This window comes from Pistacia vera, unplaced genomic scaffold, assembly GCF_008641045.1.
Source record: "Pistacia vera cultivar Batoury unplaced genomic scaffold, PisVer_v2 Contig43, whole genome shotgun sequence".
Classification (NCBI taxonomy): Eukaryota; Viridiplantae; Streptophyta; class Magnoliopsida; order Sapindales; family Anacardiaceae; genus Pistacia; species Pistacia vera.
In genome coordinates this window covers 616361-637074 of record NW_022196257.1, presented here as the reverse complement: position 1 = coordinate 637074, position 20714 = coordinate 616361, and the positions used below count along the sequence as shown (strand labels likewise).

General features: G+C 34.1%; 2 protein-coding genes across 2 annotated transcripts; both read left to right on the top strand.

Annotated features, from left to right (window-relative positions):
- The first annotated feature begins 484 nt into the window (after window positions 1–484).
- Window positions 485–4856, top strand: LOC116143386 (fructose-1,6-bisphosphatase, cytosolic). The gene is made up of 12 exons (XM_031428838.1): window positions 485–983; window positions 1978–2025; window positions 2156–2230; window positions 2325–2386; window positions 2502–2568; window positions 2697–2810; window positions 3060–3146; window positions 3356–3426; window positions 3506–3571; window positions 3909–3995; window positions 4112–4187; window positions 4560–4856. The coding sequence occupies exons 1-12, from the start codon at window positions 825–827 to the stop codon at window positions 4665–4667; spliced, it is 1020 nt and encodes a 339-aa protein (XP_031284698.1). The 5' UTR covers window positions 485–824; the 3' UTR covers window positions 4668–4856.
- Window positions 4857–5850: 994 nt separating this feature from the next.
- Window positions 5851–20591, top strand: LOC116143388 (exocyst complex component SEC5A-like). Its single transcript, XM_031428839.1, has 21 exons — window positions 5851–6324; window positions 7175–7326; window positions 7719–7813; window positions 9321–9515; window positions 9749–9876; window positions 9972–10130; window positions 10653–10757; window positions 11560–11634; window positions 11971–12108; window positions 12244–12435; window positions 13250–13393; window positions 14412–14538; window positions 14613–14823; window positions 15471–15586; window positions 15679–15913; window positions 17445–17538; window positions 18957–19034; window positions 19136–19192; window positions 19271–19420; window positions 19740–19955; window positions 20101–20591. The coding sequence occupies exons 1-21, from the start codon at window positions 5974–5976 to the stop codon at window positions 20350–20352; spliced, it is 3270 nt and encodes a 1089-aa protein (XP_031284699.1). The 5' UTR covers window positions 5851–5973; the 3' UTR covers window positions 20353–20591.
- Window positions 20592–20714: the final 123 nt, after the last annotated feature.

Here is a 20714-nt window from a genome sequence, read left to right as displayed (position 1 = left end):
AAACATTATTTGAAAAATCAGATCCAGAATATGGATAATAATAATGAACCAAACACGCCCTAAAATATCAACCTAATAAGGTTTCATATTAATTGTGATTAATTATATCATAAAATTGACTTATCACTAACAATTAATGTAACAATATATGAATAATAAATATTGGTTTATAACACAATCATACAAACTCTCTCATAACAATAGTTTGTAATTGGTTAGCTCGCAATTAGATATACGAAACTTATAATGAATAAGTAGGACCCAATTGCTAAATAACCAATTACAAACCCCCAATATCGAGGTTGTAAGAGAAAGTTTGTGAGATCAGGATATAAGTGTAATATATTACCCTTTTATATGAATTACTCATCAAGACGGGCCTCAAGGCAAAGTAAAAAGTATAAGGGCCCTCTGGGAGAAATGCATATGAGTCAAATCAGGTACAAGAATAAAGAAAATAAAATAAAATAAAAAATTGTCTTGAAGTCCGCTACCTCGTTCCTCTTCAACAAACACGCAAACCAACACAAACAACAACTCGTAACCGTCGAATCAGCTTATCGTAATCGTAGTAGAAGAAGCCGACGAAAATCGTTAAGGGTATCTTCAGTCACGACCACCAGCCCTCTCTCACACTAAACTCCCGCCACGTGTCCTCCGAAACTTCCATTTCCTCTCGATAACATAATCCCAATCCTCCCCCTCTCCTCTTCTCCAATAATATATATTCACTTCACTTTCTTCTCTCCAACGCATATTATAATTACCCTCTCAATTTTGAACACAAAACTCAGCGTTTTTGTTGGCTTAGGAGAGAGCAAGAGATGGATCACGCGGCCGATGCGCACCGGACCGATTTAATGACCATAACTCGTTTCGTGTTGAACGAGCAGTCAAAGCACCCGGAGTCACGCGGCGACTTCACGATTTTGTTGAGTCACATTGTTCTTGGTTGCAAATTCGTTTGTTCTGCTGTTAACAAGGTAGTTTTTCTTTTTCTTTTTGTTTGTGAATTTTGAGAGGTTTGGTTCGTGTGAAGAATTGCTCTTATCGTGCTTTTTTAAATTTATAATCTAAAGGTGTTTTGAGTTTTGTTTGTTTATTTTGATTTCTAAAAGTTTACGATCTCTTGGAAATGTTAAAAGCAAAATTTACTTAAAACTTATTTGCGTTCGGGAGTTTGATTTTATTGTTTGTTGTAAGTAAAACAAAAAGCACATTTATAAAAGTACTTAAAAATCGCTTTAAGTAAATGCATTGAAAAAGCTTTTTAAAAAGTCACATATCAAATGTTTATGCAAACACACACCGTGTTTTATTTTTATTTTTAAAATTTTACTATTAGGGAGTATTTCAGACAAGCACAACATGACTAATACAAAAACGTTTTTTAGTTATTGAAAGCGCTTTAAAGCACAATATTCGTATGCAATATTATGTGTGTTCTTTTAATTGAATCCTAGAGTAGAAGAACAAGTGCCCAGCTCTTTTTGTCCACTGGACCGTGAGCAAGAGTAAAAGAGAAATGTAACGAGCAGGATTTGCCTAAAGGTTTAATATTATTATATTTTCATTTTATTAATACTTTGAAGTTTTGCCAGCCAAGAATTGTGGGATGTCCCTTTTTTCAGCTATAATTGTGGGTCAAATGGGCATTTGGCGCGTAGAAATTGATTTTACAGTCAATAAAAGTGAAATATGAAGGAATTTTTTTAAAATACAAACTGTTATATGAAAAATAGCTTGCACTACTCCAAATGGTAATGTATTGAAGTTTCTGTTATGTGACTCAATGGTTTGATGGCTTCCTGAATAGGGTATGAATCTTCAAAATAAATACTCTGATGTTTCCTGGTTTGTCTTAGTCAATTGTGGTAATCAAAGTGAATTATATGAATAAGTGATCTTTTATGATGCCTTTTTCAAATTCTTTGGTCTTGTAAGTTTTACTCATTTTTAGTATATTTACTTTTGCAGGCGGGTCTTGCCAAACTTATTGGACTTGCTGGAGAAACCAATGTTCAGGCAAGTATTTTGGATCTAAGCCTATGCTCAGTTTTATTGTTATCTGTATTTATCTTGTTTTGTGAACTATCTGTTTATATTCTGCGGGGTTTTGCTTTAATACGAAATTACTTTCCTGTATTGACTAAAGGGTGAAGAGCAGAAGAAATTGGATGTGCTTTCAAATGAAGTTTTTGTTAAAGCTTTGGTTAGCAGTGGCCGAACAGTAAGTCTTACTGATTTATCTGTTAATATATTTAAACTTAATTAATGTTAAGATTTCTTTTTTTTCATTTCTGAAATTTGGGATCTCCTGCCAGTGCATCCTTGTCTCTGAAGAAGATGAAGAGGCAACATTTGTGGAGCACTCTAAGCGTGGAAGGTGCTTCCTGTTTGACTCTGCTTTCGATGTTTTATTGTCTGTTAAAATGTTGATTTTCTACATTCTATACTCTTATTAATGTGCACTCACTTTGAAGATTTTTCTGATAATGTAGGTACTGCGTTGTTTTTGATCCATTGGATGGATCCTCTAACATTGACTGCGGCGTTTCCATTGGAACGGTTTGAACCCTCGTCTGAGAATATGCTGTATCCAAGTTGTTTCATTGAAATTCTGTACTGACAAGATATAAAATGACTATTGTTCCAGACTAAATTGATATTGCGTGATTGTATTATCTTTCATCTAGATTTTTGGGATTTATGCAATGAAAGATAGCCATGAACCAACTCTAGATGATGTCTTGCAACCTGGAAAGAATATGGTGGCAGCTGGTTATTGTATGTATGGAAGTTCTTGCACGGTACAGAAAGACTGCCTTTCTTATGTCTAGATGTTTTTATTTAGTTGGTTTGAATTTGAAAAGTATGTGTTAGAATGTTATGGTCATCTTGAATGGAATATTTTTGGCTGAAAGGATTACAGTGCTTTATGAGTTCTTGCACGACACTATATTCAAACTCATTTAAGAAAATAATATATTTTTTTTTTCTACCTATAAACTTGCACTGTATTTTTTTCGTACTCATTTTAAGGAACTAATATTTTGCAGCTTGTATTAAGCACTGGGAGTGGTGTCAATGGGTTCACCCTCGATCCATCTCTTGGAGAGTTTATACTTACTCACCCAGACATCAAGGTATATCTGCTAATATGGTATTAGAAAAAACTATGCATTCTTCCTTTATATTAGCCTGGCGACACCATGCGTGTGCCTTTTTATTGAATGAGAGAGGATCCACTTTCCAAATTGCATGTACATTGTAAAGGATTTGTGTCATCTCTGTTTGTAAAGCCTCTGTTATTTGAAGTGTTGACTGTTTGTCTTTCATATGCCTTTAAGCTTAGATTCCAAAGAAAGGAAAGATTTACTCTGTAAATGAAGGAAATGCTAAGAACTGGGATGCTCCAACATCCAAGTATGCTGTAATGATTTTAGTAATCTCTCATTTTTCTGCTTATACTATGGTGTAGTTTCCTGACATCTCTTAACATTAGGTTTGTGGAAAAATGCAAGTTCCCTAGCGATGGTTCATCACCGAAGTCTTTAAGATACATTGGAAGGTATTATATATTCTTAATCTGGCTAATATTTTTTGCTGTTCAACTCAACTGTTTAGAGGTTATTACTTATTGTCTTCTTATTGATTATGTGCTGTCATTTGATAAAACTATGTTGGTGATAATTGAAATATATTTTCAACACATTTTTTCACTTAAGTTTTGACTTCTCAGTTTTGTTCTTATGCTTCAGATATGAAATCTGTTATCTATAGGCATTGTTTCGTATTTGAGCAGCACAAAATAGACCATGAATCTGCAGCTGCAAAGTTCAGTGTTCTCTCTGGTTTTGACTTATTGTTGATTCTCTAGTTTCTGACATTACCATCATTTATAACAGTATGGTTGCTGATGTCCATCGCACATTACTTTATGGAGGTATCTTTTTATACCCAGCTGATAAGAAGAGCCCCAATGGGAAACTACGGTATGTTATGTGTAGTTACAGCTTCATTCAAGCCTGATATAACATTCTGTAGTTGCGAATTTTTTATTAACATTGACAGTATTTTTGGTAGTGCTAACTTGATTTGTGTGGTACAGTGTTCTCTATGAAGTCTTCCCCATGTCGTTCTTGATGGAACAAGCAGGAGGTCAGGCTTTTACTGGCAAGCAACGGGTATGAACTTGTTGATCTTTCTTATAGTAAAACTGATTTGCATCAGATTAGATCTATTATGCCTACTTCAGTATGCCAAACCTCTGTTTTTGGTAAAACGATGTAGAAATTTTCCGCACCTTCCCTATGTTCTGCTCAGAGGAACTAAAACTTGCTCTAAAATTTTGTAATTCCTTGGCTCTGAAACAAAGTGTCTTCTGGGAACTTCAAATGCCTGAAGCCCTGTGAAATTGCTTCACGCATATTTCTTGATAAAACAATTATTTCCGAGGGAAAACAAAAACCCCGTAGCGAACTTATCAGTGCCTTCTGGTGCTGAAGATAAATTTTAAACGTCTGGTTGAATATGAACTGACGCCATTGCTTTGGCAGGCGCTGGACTTGGTTCCGAAGAAGATTCATGAGCGGTCTCCAATATTTCTCGGCAGCTGTGATGATATAGAAGAAATCAAAGCATTGTATGCAGCTGAAGCGCAGTAGTAACGAGCTTATCATGACATGTTTCATGCCATTTACCTTATTGGATCTCATTTCTAATCATCTACTTGTGACATATCCTCGCCTTTAAGGTTTCTATATGTACTGAAATGATACAATTCATTGGTGGCCAGCTGATGTCCTATTGATACATTTCGAATAAATATATAATAATATTTTGTGCAAAGTTTATATCAGAAGTGATATGACAAATATGATTTTTTTTTTTTTTTCAGTCTTCTATTAAGATTGACTTAATTAATAACATTATTATTATTAGTACTATCATGCTTCCTAATCTATATATATATTCGTCACTTAGTTCGTAACTACCGACAAAACTTGAGCTTCAGTAGGATTCTATTTTGGGCTTCTTTGAAAATTATAGAATGACTATTATGCTAGTGATATTTCTCAAACTTCTTTTATGGACCATTCTTTATACTGTAGAGGTATTCCTACTAATGTAATGCACGGACATAAAATTAGTAATAATATAAAAATTTTACGATTTATTCTTACAAACTTTTTTTCGTTTAACATTTTATAATGATCAATTCATAAATAGGTCTCGTTTGCTCATTATAGGTCGTGTATGTCAATTTACGAATTGACTAATTACGAATTGTCACATCAAAACTGTGAAAGAAAGTTCATAAGATTAAATTGTAAACCAATCTTTATCCTAAATATTTTTTAAATTACCCTTCAATTTAATTTCTTTATAACAAGTTTTAATTCTTTGTTTTCATATTATAAAAAATTGCCTTGTTTATATGGTAAGGTAATTTTATTTAATATTCTTTTAATGTATGTCATAAAAATAACAAAGAAATTTTTTTAATTATTCAACTATATATTATTTATGAAAAGACAGAAGATTCTATTACACAATTATTTGTAACACGCAAAACATATATTAACATTTCCCTATCATTTATGAATAATAATCGCCTTTCAGTCAAATTGAACCAAAATTATATACAAGGGGTGATGATGATAAAATTCAAAAAAAGTCTATGATAATTCTTTCAATCTAATTCAAAATTTAAAAATATAAATATGATCCCGTTGTAAAAATTTATGAAAATCCACGTGTTGACATTTCAACCCGCACAACCAAACTTCTTTTTCTCTTCTTTCTTCCTCTTCAATCTTCATAACCAACAAGAAAAGTACACACGAAGGCAAATAAAAACAATAACCATTATCAACAAAACAATTAATCCAATTATTAATCAAATAATAATAATAACAATAAAAACAAGCAAATCATCCTCAGATCGGAGCCGAACCTTAAAGAATTACAATGTCGAGCGACAGCGACGAGGACGAGCTTCTTCAGATGGCCTTGAAGGAGCAAGCTCAGCGCGATCTCAACTACCAGAAGCCTGCCTCTCGGAAGCCCGTCGCGAATTACGTTCAGCCTCCGAAATCGTCTACGGTGGCGGCGACGGTGAAGTCCGGGAGACCGCCGGCGAAGAAGTATGAAGAGGAGGAGGAGTCTGAGGTGGAGATGCTGAGCATCTCGAGTGGCGACGAGGAGGTGAGTAAAGATCGAGGATTTACTGCTAAAAATAGAGTGAGAGGAGGAAGGCGGGACGACGACGCATGGGACGGTGACGAACCTAATTGTTGGAAGCGCGTTGATGAGTCCGAGGTAGGTATTTTCGTAATTTGAGTGAAATGCTACAGTTCCGAAATGTAAATTACTGTAACGTTGCTGGATCGCTGGGTTATGATTTAATGATAGTGTGTAATGTCTTATTTTTAGTAACGTTCTGAGGTAATGATACTGGAAATGACTCCTATACTTAATTGTTGGAATAGCGTTAATGAAACTGAGGTAGATATTATGGTGATTTAAGTGAAATGGAATGAAATGCTACTGTACGCGCTGTAAGTTATGGTAACATTTCCTGAGGTATCATGATAGGAGTAATGATAGTGTTTGATTTTTTGGCATAAGAACAGCATAAAATTTTATAGTAACATACAGTATACGATTATTGATTTTTGCCAGTACTCAGTCTTGCTCTGCTATTTTTCATGCTTCTTTTCAGTTTGTTTTGTATTGTTTCTTATTCCATAAGCTTGTTTTGTTTATTGTGGTCTAGTATTTTATTTGATTTGGTTGTTGTTTGAAGAGAAATGATGGGGTGGTGTATTTAAGTTGAGGTATTGTTATAAGATTTAATAGGTTTTAGTAATCTAGTACGTTATCTTGGTATGTGGAATGTTATAGTGGTAATGTTGAAGGTATAAATAGTAAGGATATGTGAATTTTACAGGATGTTGTTTTAATATCATATAATATTTGGTTGATAAATATTATCATTTTTACATTGTAATTGGGAAATAATAGTACTGGTCCCCTTCTTTGAAACATGCAGATTAGCTAGATGTTTAATGTTTTTTCCCATTTCGAGTTTGGCATTACAATATGAAGGTCTCAGTCTGCTGCTTGGTATTCATGTAAATATAATTGTGCATTTGTGCTTATGCTTCAGCTTGCTCGTCGAGTTCGTGAGATGCGGGAGACAAGAACAGCTCCAGTGGCTCAAAAATATGAGCGGAAGCCGTCTGCCATTGGTGGGAAGGGGCTTCATACTTTGTCATCCTTACCACGTGGCATTGAATGGGTTGATCCACTGGGATTGGGGTAAATAATCTCCTCTGTCATGGTCTTCAATTGAAACTCGTAATTTCTTCTTATTTGTGTGTAAAGAATTTTCTTAATTGGTGCTTGTTATGCTGTTTTATTTTTTGTTTGGATGCTTGTTTAAGTGCATTATTTATGGACCCCGTTGCGTGCTGACTGTCTTAAGTATTGCCAGCTTTTTGAATTTTGATATCTGTTTATAAGAATTTGAGTTTAAGTTATTTGGTTGTTGAAACGTGATTTCTTTCCCAGTCATGTCAGGATAATCTGTTTCTTTAAAGTGTTAGTAATAGTTGAACCTAAAAAAGAGAAAAAAGTATATACTGGTGGCAATTGTACGAGTTCAGCTTTTTCAGAATGTTAGCCTGATATAGTTTCTTCTGTTCTGACAGGATAATAGACAACAGGTCGTTTAGATTGATCTCTGAGAAATCGCCACATACCCCATCAATTCCTGATAGAGAATTTCTAGATAGTGGCAAACGCGGTATTTCATTTTTTACTCTTACATTGCACATTTGGTAATTTTTGTGTAAATTCTAGGAATTTCATATTATTTGTTAAGTTAAAGTTCATAACTTCTTTTATATGTTGTTCTTATGTTATCAGTATTTTTAATTTATATTCCTTGAAATGCATTATTGCATCTTATAGTTTTCCTCTCCGTATTTAACCTGGCTGAGAGTCAACCAAATTTGATGTGTATTTATTTTCTCACTTTGTAGCATATTATCAATAACAAACATCCCTCTATCATTAAGGTTATAATGTTTGTAATATTTCCAGCAAGTTGTTTATCTTTTTGGGAAAGATACTGGAAACCCTTGAAGCCTCTTCAAAACAGAAAACCTGAAAAATAGTTTACATCCTTAAAATCCCCCCCAAAAAATATCAAATCCAATGAGACCAGTTGTTAAGTTCTAAGAAATGTTTGTTGGAAATGTTTGTTGCTTGGACAAAATTATCTTTTGAATTTTGAAAAACTTAAATAATGTTGATGTCTCATCTATTCTGATCACCATTTATTGAAGCATGACTAAACTACTTCAAACTTTATGAAAGGATCTTAAAAAATGAGAGTCAATCAAATTTAGCGTTTGTAGAAAATTTAAGGTGACTTTGTTTTAGGATGTAATTCAGACAGAAAGCAAGGGAGAGAGACAGATTCTTTATTCAGTGGGTATAGAAAACTCTTAAGTTGTGAGGAAGAGAGAGAGAGATTCTTCGTTTAGGTGGGCATAGAAAAATTAAGTTGATTTTGTGAAAGGATGTGATTTAGAGAGAGTGAGAGATGGTTATTGTAGTTCAAAAGGTGTGATGGCTTTCATGTTCAACATTTCTTCACATAATTCAATGAAGGCCATAGATTGGACCTTGTAGTTTTCCCCATCATGTTAAATTTATATTTTAGTCAATTTTGAAGTGTAAGATTCTTGGTTTTAATGGGTATAGAAATGTCAGGGCAGTTTCATAGAAGAATTTGATTTAGAGAGAGATGGTTATCATGGTGAAAGGTGTTATGTTCGATGTTATTGCATAATTTCTACAAAAAGCATAAATTTAACCTTGTAGTTTTCCTCTCCACATTATCCTACTTGTTTGAAAATTAAACTCCAAAGTGAGAAAGAGAGAGATTCTTGATTTAGTGTTTGTGCGTTTTTAAAGGATGTGATTCAAGAGATAGTTGGTTAGGTGGGTGAAAGCTGTAATGGTTTCCAGGTTCAATGTTTTGTTACATGATTTCTAAATAGAGCATAAAATTGACCTAAGTAGTTTCTTTACCACGTTTTAGCCTATTTGTTAGTCAATTGGATTTTGAAGTGAGAGAAAGAAAGAGAGTTGTTCTGGGTGAAGTTTGATGGTTTCATGTTTAGCGTTGGATTGCATAATTTCAGAAAAAGCATAAACTGGACCTTCTAGTTAAGTGTAAGGGTTTATATATATTTTGATGGCTATGATATATATATATATATATATTTGTTGAATTTCTGCAGAGAAATTGATGTACTACTCCGAAGGTTTTGATGCAAAGCTGTTTCTATCTCGAATTCACCAAGATACTAGCTCAGCAGACTTGGAGGCTGGTGCTCTTGCTTTAAAAACTGATCTCAAAGGACGGACCCAGCAGAGAAAAAAGTTGGTTAAAGACAACTTCGATTGCTTTGTCTCTTGCAAAACTACCATTGATGGTATGTGATTGTATTGTTTGGATTACCTATGCTAATTTTAATTATAGAAACAGAGCCAAGGTTTTTGGAATTGAAATCCATCTTCTTTCGCTCATGCTTTTGTTGTGTGAAGCTTATAGGTATATTAGCTGCAGGCAATAAGGGCTCACTTATTATTTATATATTTAAAAGAAGTAACATAATTAGTTTCTGGCTTATTGGTTTTGACTCAGAGAATATTGATTCTTGTGCAGATATTGAGTCAAAATTGAAGCGAATTGAAGACGACCCTGAAGGTTCAGGGACATCTCACTTATTCAATTTGATGCAGGGAGTAAGCTTGCATGCTAATCGTGCTTTTGAACCTCTATTTGAGAGACAGGTCAGTAAGATGATTTTACAATTTCTTGGAAGTTCACACATCTAGATTTAACCTGATTACAAGTTCTATTTTTTTCTTGAATGACCACATTTTAGGCTCAAGCTGAGAAGATAAGGTCTGTCCAAGGAATGCTTCAGAGGTTCAGAACGTTATTTAACTTACCCAGTACAATTCGTGGGAGCATTAGCAAGGGTGAATATGACCTGGCAGTCAGAGAATACAAGAAGGCGAAGTCAATTGCATTGCCCTCTCATGTATGCTAGAAATCTAACTTTAAGTCATACTTTTTTGTTAAGGTTGATATTTGCTGTCTAATTTGTCAAGTATTTGACTGTCAACTGTTTGAACATTGATAATTTGAGTATTTTATTCAACATCTGTGGCATGCCTGCATGTTGTTATTAACGTAGCTTGTGTTTGCCAAATAAATATTAGTGAATTATAATTTATCTCATTTCAAAATTTTCTGAGATAATTAATGCTGTGCCATAATTTTTGGCACATTTTTCATTTTATTGCTGATATCCGAGTCCAGACTTGGAAAACTTTGATGTATTTTGTCTCGTCCTAAAGGATTTTATATTATGTTCCAATGTTGTCTTATTTGATATCATAATCTTTAAGACTTCTAGTGGTAGCTAATCCAATCAAACTTCTTTTTTATAGCAGAATGCTTCTTAATAAAACTTCTGATCTCACTATTTATTGAATTGTTTTCATGACCATGCTTTTTTCCTTCTTAAGAATATATCCTTACATTTACATATTACTCTCAGGTGAATATACTGAAACGTGTTCTTGAAGAGGTTGAAAAGGTGATGCAGGAGTTCAAAGCCACACTTTTCAGGTCTATGGAAGATCCACAAATAGACTTGACATATGTAAGCTTATGCTTTTGTTATTTATGACTCCTTAATTGCGCTGAACAGGATGTCAAACAACTAAAATTTTCTTCTTTGTACTGCAACATGTAAAAAAAAAGAAAAAAAAGAAAAAAGAAAAAAGAAATTTACATATTGCTATATAAGGACTGAAAGATTGTTCATAGAATAGACTAAACAAGTTTAGATGGTAAAGGGAACAAGGGATAAAGAGAAGAATGAGTTAAGTGGGTAGTTACTTTATGGGTGCTATACTTTATTGAAAGGCCCTATTTATTATAAGTTAAGTTGTGTTCATATTTTCCCTTATTTGTTACACATGTGTGATAACTTTAGGATGAGCAAAAGTTCATATTAATTTCCTTTTAATGAGTGTTCCAGATGTGCAGTCCTATATTGTTTCCGCTTATGCGCTTGGTGACTAAATATCTAACATAAAACATATATAATTCAGTAGTCAGTAGAGTGTTTCGGAACCTTTAATGTGAATCAATCAAGGCGATCAGTCCTGCATATATTATACTGTTAACTTCTAATCAAAAGGATGTGAGCATAACTTTGCTTGCACTATTTCTAAGGCTGGGGCCAAATAGAGTGGTTGATGGTTTGGCTCAAATCTGCATTGTACTAATATGCTATCTATTTACTCTGTATATAATATCTTCATCTCATATTTGTTGAGGATTAATCTTTACTTTTTATTATTGTTTTCTCATATTTGTTGAGGATTAATCTTTACTTTTTATTATTGTTTTCTTTCTTTTTATTTTTGGGTACTAAAAGATAGTTCTTTTTATTGTAGCTTGAGAATACTGTGAGGCTGTTACTGGAGCTGGAACCTGAGTCCGATCCCGTATGGCATTATTTAAATGTACAGGTCAGTAAATATGGAGTTACCCTATAATTTAAGTGAACCTTTGTAAAATCAGTGTATTCTCTCTAAGATTGAGTATTTGTACCCTTAACAGAACTCTTCCGGTTCTGTAGCTGTTGATGATAGTCCTGGCTAAGTTGCAAACCTTTTTAGCAATGTGATTACCTCAAAACTGATCAATTGTTAACCTCTAAATGATCTCTTATCAAAATTAAAAAGAAAAAATACAATTTAAATTTAATTCCAATATAAAAATTAACTTTTTTATGTTGGAAAAGTATTATGATTTACTAGCAAAGGTCAACTTTGTTGAACTCTCAAGGTTTATTGCTTTAACAGAATCACAGAATTCGAGGTTTATTTGAGAAGTGCACCATGGATCATGAAGCAAGGATGGAAACTTTGCATAATGAGTTACGTGAAAGAGCTATGACTGATGCAAGGTGGCGGCAAATTCAACAAGATTTAAACGAATCTGTATGTGAAACCATTTAGAGTGATAAATGTGATATCGACATGAGAAATAGCCCTTTATGTCGCCAATGAAGAAACAAGAATCCATGTGTTAATTCTTGGTAATTGCATCTTATGTTTTCTTTTCATTGTTGTCAGTCAGATGCTGACTACTCTCTTACTCTTGGGAACAACCAACTGCCAGTAGATTCACTGCCAGTGGAGTTGACTGGTGAAGAGGTTGATGCTCTTAGAGGAAGGTATATCCGAAGATTAACAGCTGTACTCATCCATCACATACCAGCTTTCTGGAAAGTTGCGCTTTCTGTGTTCAGTGGAAAATTTGCAAAGGTATTATGAATATTTTCTGTTGTGTTGACTTAATGGGGATATTATTATAGTTGATATAAATTAGCTTTTGAAAATTTGTTGCACCATGCATTGATTAACCTTTTATCTCATTTGGCCTGTATGTTCTGGCATTGTTTTTTCCTCTTATGGTTTCATTTTATTGAAGGGATAATATTGATATGAGTTGCACTATATTTTTTTTAACCTTTTTTGTTAGAAAGCTAACTCATTAAATATTTGCTTCGGAGATGTTAATCTCCAAGTCTTTGGAAGAGAGAACAATTTCCTTAAAAGGTTCATTAATAGGTCAGTATCATCTGTTATGGCCGCAAATTGTTGACAGTTTTAATAATATGATGCCAATTGTATCTTCTATGTCAAGTGGGAAGCAAGCATCAAGAGAAGAATCTCATTGTCTAGTTTCTAAATCATTTGAAGCTGTTAAAATGATTGAGAAGATTAAGGAACTTGGTTAAATGCTTAGCATCAGGAATGAAGTTCATTTAACAATCCTATGTTTTCTTATTGCAGCATTGGTCTTGAGCTGTATCTGATGTATTTCCACATATTTCTTTATTTGGATATGTGCTTGCTTGAGGTTTATAGGATATGAAAATGCATGTTGCAAATATTAACCTGTATACCCTTAGCTTTGTAATCTTTTCACCTTGCTTCCACATTGTGAAAAAAAAATGTATGCTTGCATCTATTTTCATTGATATATATTTTTCTTCTGTTGGAATATTGAATATTTTTTTTTTCTTTTTGAAAGAACTTGGTAATGTCATTCTGATTCTGGATTTTTTTTTCTTAGTCTTCCCAAGTTTCTTCTGAGTCAAATAGTAATACTTCTGCAAATAAAGCTGAAGATAAAATTGGAGATGGGAGGTATTCGGTTCATTCTCTTGATGAAGTTGCTGGAATGATACGCAATACATTATCTGTGTATGAAATCAAGGTGAAAATGTGCTCATGCTTTTCTTTTTTTTTCATAAGTATTATTTGTGGCTTGAAAAGTGGTAATGGAAAACTGTGGCTGTTGCTTTTGGCATACTCACTGATGAGTTTCACTGGAGTTTCTTTTTTTTTTGGTTTATCCTGGAAGTTCTTTTATTTTTCATGTGATTTGGAAATTCTATTGAACAGAAAATGTATTTCAGTTTTACTTTGGCTTTGATAGTGTACAAATAGACACAGTTCACAGTACAGGTTTTATGTATTTTGAGTTAGGTAAAGTTTTTTCATTTCAAAGGTTTTATTTATATTGACAGAACTGAAGTTTTAAGCTAGATTAGTGTTTGGATTCGTGACTTTCCAATTCCTGCTACCATTATACTCATCTGGACTTAATGTGACATATCTGAAGTTTAAGTTTGACTAAATTAGTAAAGCGAACATAGAATGTATTAGAAGAGTATGAAAATATGTACTCTTAAGAGTTTTATCATGTAAGCTTCCCTTATGTGTGTTGAAGGGGAGCATCATTTACACTGAATGGGTCAAAACTTGTGTGTTGCCTTATTTTTTCTTGGTATGGAAAGGTTCTATTGCTGGAGGTGTCTGATAAATGTGATGGGAATCCATGAAGGATTAAATAAATTTTCAATCTGTAACTTTCTTTTTTAGTTCGTTTAAGTATTGTTTACATTTCAGGAAGTATCTGAGAATCATATGTCACATATGGCATCAGTGTAGGTGTTATATGTGCTAGATAGATGAAAAGTTTTTTATGGTCTAATATAGAATGATCCACAGTTCTTTACTAAAAGGCATGGTTTAATGCTTATTAGCATCTGTTGTTTCTAAGAGCTGAACTGTCAAGTCTGAGTCTGTCATGTTCTAATACTAAATTCATGGCAACACAAACACAAAAAACATGGAATTTAGCATCTTTTATTGAGTTGGTGGTGCTTCTGCCTCTTCTATTCTGCTATTTAATTAGGATGGTGGTTTCAAATAGTTTATTCTTGACGTAGGTTCACAACACATTTCGTGATCTTGAAGAGTCAAATATTCTCCGTTCATACATGAGTGATGGCATAAAGGAAATATCTAAAGCATGCCAAGCTCTTGAAGCAAAAGAGTCAGCCCCCCCTATTGCTGGTATTAAGCGTATTCTCAGTCTTTTGTTTGGTTACTTCTTAATCAATTCTGATTGTTTGTTCTTTGTCCCACAGTAATGGCACTCAGGACACTTCAGGCCGAGATCACTAAGATTTACATTGCCAGGCTGTGCTCTTGGATGCAAGTTTCCACAGATGGAATATCAAAAGAGGAAATATGGGTGCCAGTATCCATTCTTGAAAGGAATAAATCTCCCTACACTATCTCTTATTTGCCCCTAGCCTTTCGTTCAATTATGAAATCCTCAATGGATCAGATCAGTTTGTAAGTCTCTAGAGCTTTCTATTACATATTTTCTGTATGGTAATCGATTTTGATACTCATGAGCTTGCTTATGACCCATCTCTCCACATGACATTTCTCTATGACATAAGTGTTGAGGTCGCGTTCAAACCTTACTGTGTTTTAATAGTAGAGTTTTTATTCCCCATATTAGCTATCGATATTCTCATGTAGAAGAAAGAGAAAAGACCTTGTAAGGCTTGATCACTTGCAAAATTGGAGTTGAACTATGAAATTTTTAAGGAAACAAACATATATCATCAAGCATTTCCTGGCTAGTGGTGATAAAAATATCAGTTGCTGACATTCTTATCATGCCTAGCGTGTGGCATGGTAATAGCAGTTTTTACAAACACACCGTGCAGAATCTTATCAAAATAATAATAATAAGTTAATGGTATTATGTTCCATGGTTAGTTTAGTTTCATTGTGTGATGAAATCATATGTTTATCAGCTATATTTGGAAAATTGGGAACTAGACAAAATACTACCATGTAGTAAGCATATTTTACTGGTTTCCTCTACTATATCCCCACCCCTCCATTTCTGGAATAAAGGCTTCAAACAAGTTCATGATATACAAGTCGTGCTTTCTCTCTCTAATCATCTTGTTTTACTTTTTCCTCAGGATGATTCGGTCTTTAAGGAGTGAGGCTACAAAATCAGAAGATATGTTTGTGCAGCTTCAAGAAATTCAAGAATCTGTTAGACTGTCTTTTTTGAACCGTTTCCTAGATTTTGCAGGTACTGTTGACAACTCACTATTTGTCCTATTTTTGGAAGCACTTATAAATTCCAGTTAAATTTTTAGGCTTTCGCTTTTGCACATTAATCAGGTCATTTAGAGCATGTTGCCAGTGAGCTTGCTCAAAACAAATCAACCAAAGAAAATTCGGTTTTACAAAATGGATATTCATCTGAACCATATGGAGAGTTATCGTCTGATCTCCCAGGAAGTGTTGTTGATCCACATCAACGTCTGCTGGTTGTCTTAAGCAATATTGGTTACTGCAAAGATGAATTATCATCTGAGCTGTACAACAAGTACAAACATATCTGGCTTCAGTCTAGGTATGTAGTCAATTCCTTGTCATACTTCCTTTATTGGAAAACTATAAGAACTTTTAGAAGATGCATAGCATTTTCCTTTGTGGTGGTCAATGTTTTCAATATTGGAACATTGCTGAAATATCATTCAGTATATGTTTGCCTTGCATATTTTATGGTTAACAGTTTATCTAGTAATACATTATTGTATCATCAAAGCATAACTTTTATCGATGGTTTGATGTGTAAAAAAAGCAAATGATAAAGTTCAAGGTTTTGACCACTGGGTCATCCTTTTCTTTTCCTCATACATTGACTTCCTTCAATACTTATTGACGTAGAACATCATTCATACCTACACACGAATGCTGGATGAAGGTGCAAGACTTGTAACTTATCCAGGACTTCTGCTTTCGTTCTTCTTTTTTAGCATTATCTAGAATTTTTTTTCCTTATTTATGTAGCTTCAAGATTTCTTAGTTGTGGTAGATTTCTATTACTCAGTTGAGGTTGGTTAGAAATTCTTTGTCATTGAGGATCTTTGATTATATAAATAATGGCCATATTTTTATATTGGAGACAGACTTGTTATTTATGATTAATGAGATTAAAACAGCATTGCTTTCTCCCTCAATTCCCTTTTAAGTTTCTTCATTTTCTATTTCTCTCTTGCTCTTTCTTTGTTAAAAATAAAAGACACAAAGGTCTATTAGTGAAGAGAAATATGAGTCATAAAGATGAGTCTTGTTGAATTTTTGATCTTTTTTTTAAATTGAAGGTGTTTTGTTTCATGATGGACATGCAGCTAAGATTTTTTTCAAATCGAAATAAGATGCGGAAGTATATGTTCGTATCTCTGTTTAAGTTTGATTTGCTCCTTTGCTATCTATTCTGTCTGTATCTGGGTTTCTGGTTTGATTTACATTACATGAAAGGGGCCTATTAAATTTGGTAGTTTAAGCTTTTTGGCCAAGTGGTTTCTTAAAGTTTCATTTCTTCAATTTTATAGGATATTTGTGATATTTAGTATTGTCATGTCTATTAGTCTTGTGTAATTCCCTAATGTAAATCTTTTAAATATCATTAATTGGTCATTCTTATATGCTTACTAGCATGGACTACTGATGATGTTATTCAATACAATTAACATATGATATTATGAGATCAAATTCAATGATGATGTCATTCTAAGCGGAAGGAATTGGAACCATCCTAAGGATTAATCCAAAATTATCCAACCCCAATCCTACTTACTAAGTTGATCGGCTAGTCTTGTTAGAATAGAATTTTATTATTAACGGATGTCAATGTGGACAAGCTTTGTCCCCATCGGATGCATGTCTGGTGTAACTACCCCAGCCTACTCCTTTGCGTCCTACTTTTAACTAGTTTTTTTTAAGAAAATATTCTCTTTCTGTAAGTTCTGACATTGCCAAGTTACAAAAGGGTCGCATTATATTTTTATTATTTATGCTTCAAAAGTGTGTGGCTAATTCTATCATGTAGTCCATCTACTGATGACTGTTATTACCATGCTTTCATTGTTCACTGCTAGGGAAAATGATCATGAGGACGGCGATATACAAGATTTAGTGATTTCTTTCTCTGGACTTGAAGAGAAGGTTCTTGAACAGTATACATTCGCTAAGGTAAAGTTACAATTACTTCTTGAAATTATATGGAAAAGTTAACACTGCTGATGAACACATGGGGCACAGTACCGTGCGGCTTAGCTGAATAAGGTTTTATGTTTTTGGTGGCAGTTCTTGATGAATATTATCTGTGTGCTTTTCACCGGACTTTTTACCATGTGAGTTGGAAATGTAGTCAAGTGGCCTTATGTGGTGTAGTAGGATATATAAACCTAAATTTAGTTAATCTTTTAGATCCTTAGGAGGTGATAAACATTAATTTATTGGAAGACCCACTTTAGTAGCAATCTCTATTGTACTCGATCCAAAAAAATGGTCGATGTACCTTGAAACATGGTTCAGTTGGGTGCATTTGTGTTACAACTGAACTTGTTATGTAAGGAGGCTTTTTAAGAAGTCAAAAAACTAATGAGAGGAGAGCTGTATGAATACTTTATGTGAGCCTTTCTGCTGGGTNTGGAAGACCCACTTTAGTAGCAATCTCTATTGTACTCGATCCAAAAAAATGGTCGATGTACCTTGAAACATGGTTCAGTTGGGTGCATTTGTGTTACAACTGAACTTGTTATGTAAGGAGGCTTTTTAAGAAGTCAAGAAACTAATGAGAGGAGAGCTGTATGAATACTTTATGTGAGCCTTTCTGCTGGGTGCTGTCATAACTGGTGCAATTTTAAATTGTAGCTGCATGGAAGCTGATTCATGTAAGGAGGCTTTTTAAGAAGTCAAGAAACTAATAATTCAGTGTTCTCTTTCTTTCTGTTTTGGTTCTTCAGAAGTTATGAGAATGTCAACATTCATAGATGTTTTAACTGATACTTAGATTGTATCCAAGATATTTTTGTTGTCCTTTCTTTGTTCAACCAATTGATTTAGATGGCTCAGTAACGATGAAATGGCATGAAATTGTCTGATTCATGTTATGAAAATGTTCAGAGTTCTGACTTCTGACTTGTCATTTTGTAAAACTGGTACCATAGTGAGAAATTATAATTTTGCACCTTATGGAGCTAGTTTCTGTTGCTGCTTGCTTGCTTCTTTAGAAGGACGCTAGCCATCTGTAGCACTTAATATACTACTACTGGTTAAATATGAATTTGAGCCTCAAACCAAACCAATAATATTCTAGTCAGTGTTTCATAGTGAGAAATAATAGAACTTAACTATCTAAAATGAATTTAAAAATCAATATTCTTTCTTTCTGTCTTCTCTTTCCCAAAATTTTAGATGGTGTGGGTCATTCATTGCTTTTGAATGTTACTATTTCATAGTAAATGACTTGCTGAAAAAGGTCCTAATCTTTGAGTTGTTATGGGAATAATAAGGGAGGTAGTTTTTGCTCAAAGAGAAGTAATACAATCACATGCTGTGCTTTTTTGGACATTCTGGGTCATCTGAAATTTTGCATCTTACTGCAGGCAAATTTGATCAGATCCGCAGCCACAACCTTTTTGTTGGATTCTGGTGTTCAATGGGGAGCTGCACCTGCTGTCAAAGTGAGGAATTAGTGATTGCATGCTTGGTTTCTGCCTTCTTTTGATATTACTTTGACAAACACGTTATAGTGAAGCACCTTTAAAATGCTGATATCTTGCAGGGTGTGCGTGATGTAGCTGTTGAATTGTTACACACTCTTGTAGCTGTTCATGCAGAGGTATTTCTCGTGTATCTTATGAGCTGTAAACATAATAGCATTTTTAGCTCTGGTTAAGTTGTTTACTTTTTATCACAGGTCTTTGCTGGTGCTAAGCCTCTCTTGGACAAGACACTCGGCATTCTTGTGGAAGGTCTGATTGATACTTTTCTTAGCCTTGTCGATGAACACAGATCTAAAGATCTTAAGTCACTTGATGCAAATGGTTTCTGTCAGCTCATGCTTGAGGTAATATATGATGTTCTAAGTTTCTCTAAGTGTTCTTCAATTCAACTGTTTATATCCTTGGAAATTCCTTCTAGCTGCTATTACTCGTGCACTACAATGAAAACTTCTGTGTAAATGTTACGGTTTGTGAATTTTTTAAAAATAATTATACTGGTGAACTTCATATATATTTAGAGAAACTAAATTGTTAAGACTTCCTAGGTGATAGCATTAAAAACACAACTATAATACGATGGACCTTTCACTGACATCATTTTGTTTTTACTTAATATTGTATTGTTCCTACGGTGGTTTATTTCTTCTGACATGTCTTCTGCAGCTTGAATATTTCGAGACTATACTGAACCCATATCTTACACCTGTTGCAACGGAATCTCTAAAGTCTTTACAAGGCGTGCTATTGGAGAAGGCCACTGAGAGTGTCTCCGAGGCTGTTGAGAATCCAGGCCATCATCGCAGGCCAACTCGCGGGAGTGAAGATGCCCTTGCAGATGAAAGACAGCAAGGGATGACTGTGTCTCCAGATGATCTAATTGTAAGAATCTTCATTCTTGTATAAAATATTCTTGTAGTGTTAATTTACTATTTAGAAATCCACAATTTAACATATGGTTGATGCAATGTTTAAGCTTGTGTTTTTAAGTAAGCTATACTGACAGCATGGTTGGGATATGCTGCAGGCTCTTGCGCAGCAGTATAGCACAGAGTTGCTTCAAGCTGAACTCGAGAGGACTCGTATCAATACAGCATGCTTTGTGGTGTCGATTCCGATGGACTCTTTGCCAGAATCAGCTAAAGCCGCGTACGCGTCCTTCCGAGGTTCAATGGATGCTTCAAGCAGACCCTACGGAGCAATGGATTCTCCCAGTAGAAATTACAGAGGTGCACAACCAACTGGATCCCCTAGTTTTTCACGGCAAAGGCGCAGATAAAATTTAGTGTGTAAACTGTAAACCAACAATTTTTGTCAACATGATTTTCCCAATCCGTGTGTATGCTTAAGTGTTGTATTTTAATTGTTCATACATTTTATTGAATGAAATCAGTATTCTTTCTATTGTAAATCCCACCTTACGAGTATATTTGATTTTGGAATGTTGCCCCTGCCATACTTTGGTTATATTCTCTGACCTTGATTCAGAAATTTCATTATCAAATTATAATTTGATTACCTTTATGTTCAGTGGTTTCTGGTCTGGGGATTATATTCTTACTTGTTTTGTGAATATCACAAAGACAAAAGAGATGCTACACAATTGGAATAATATAATATTCATGGTTAACCGTCAGCCTA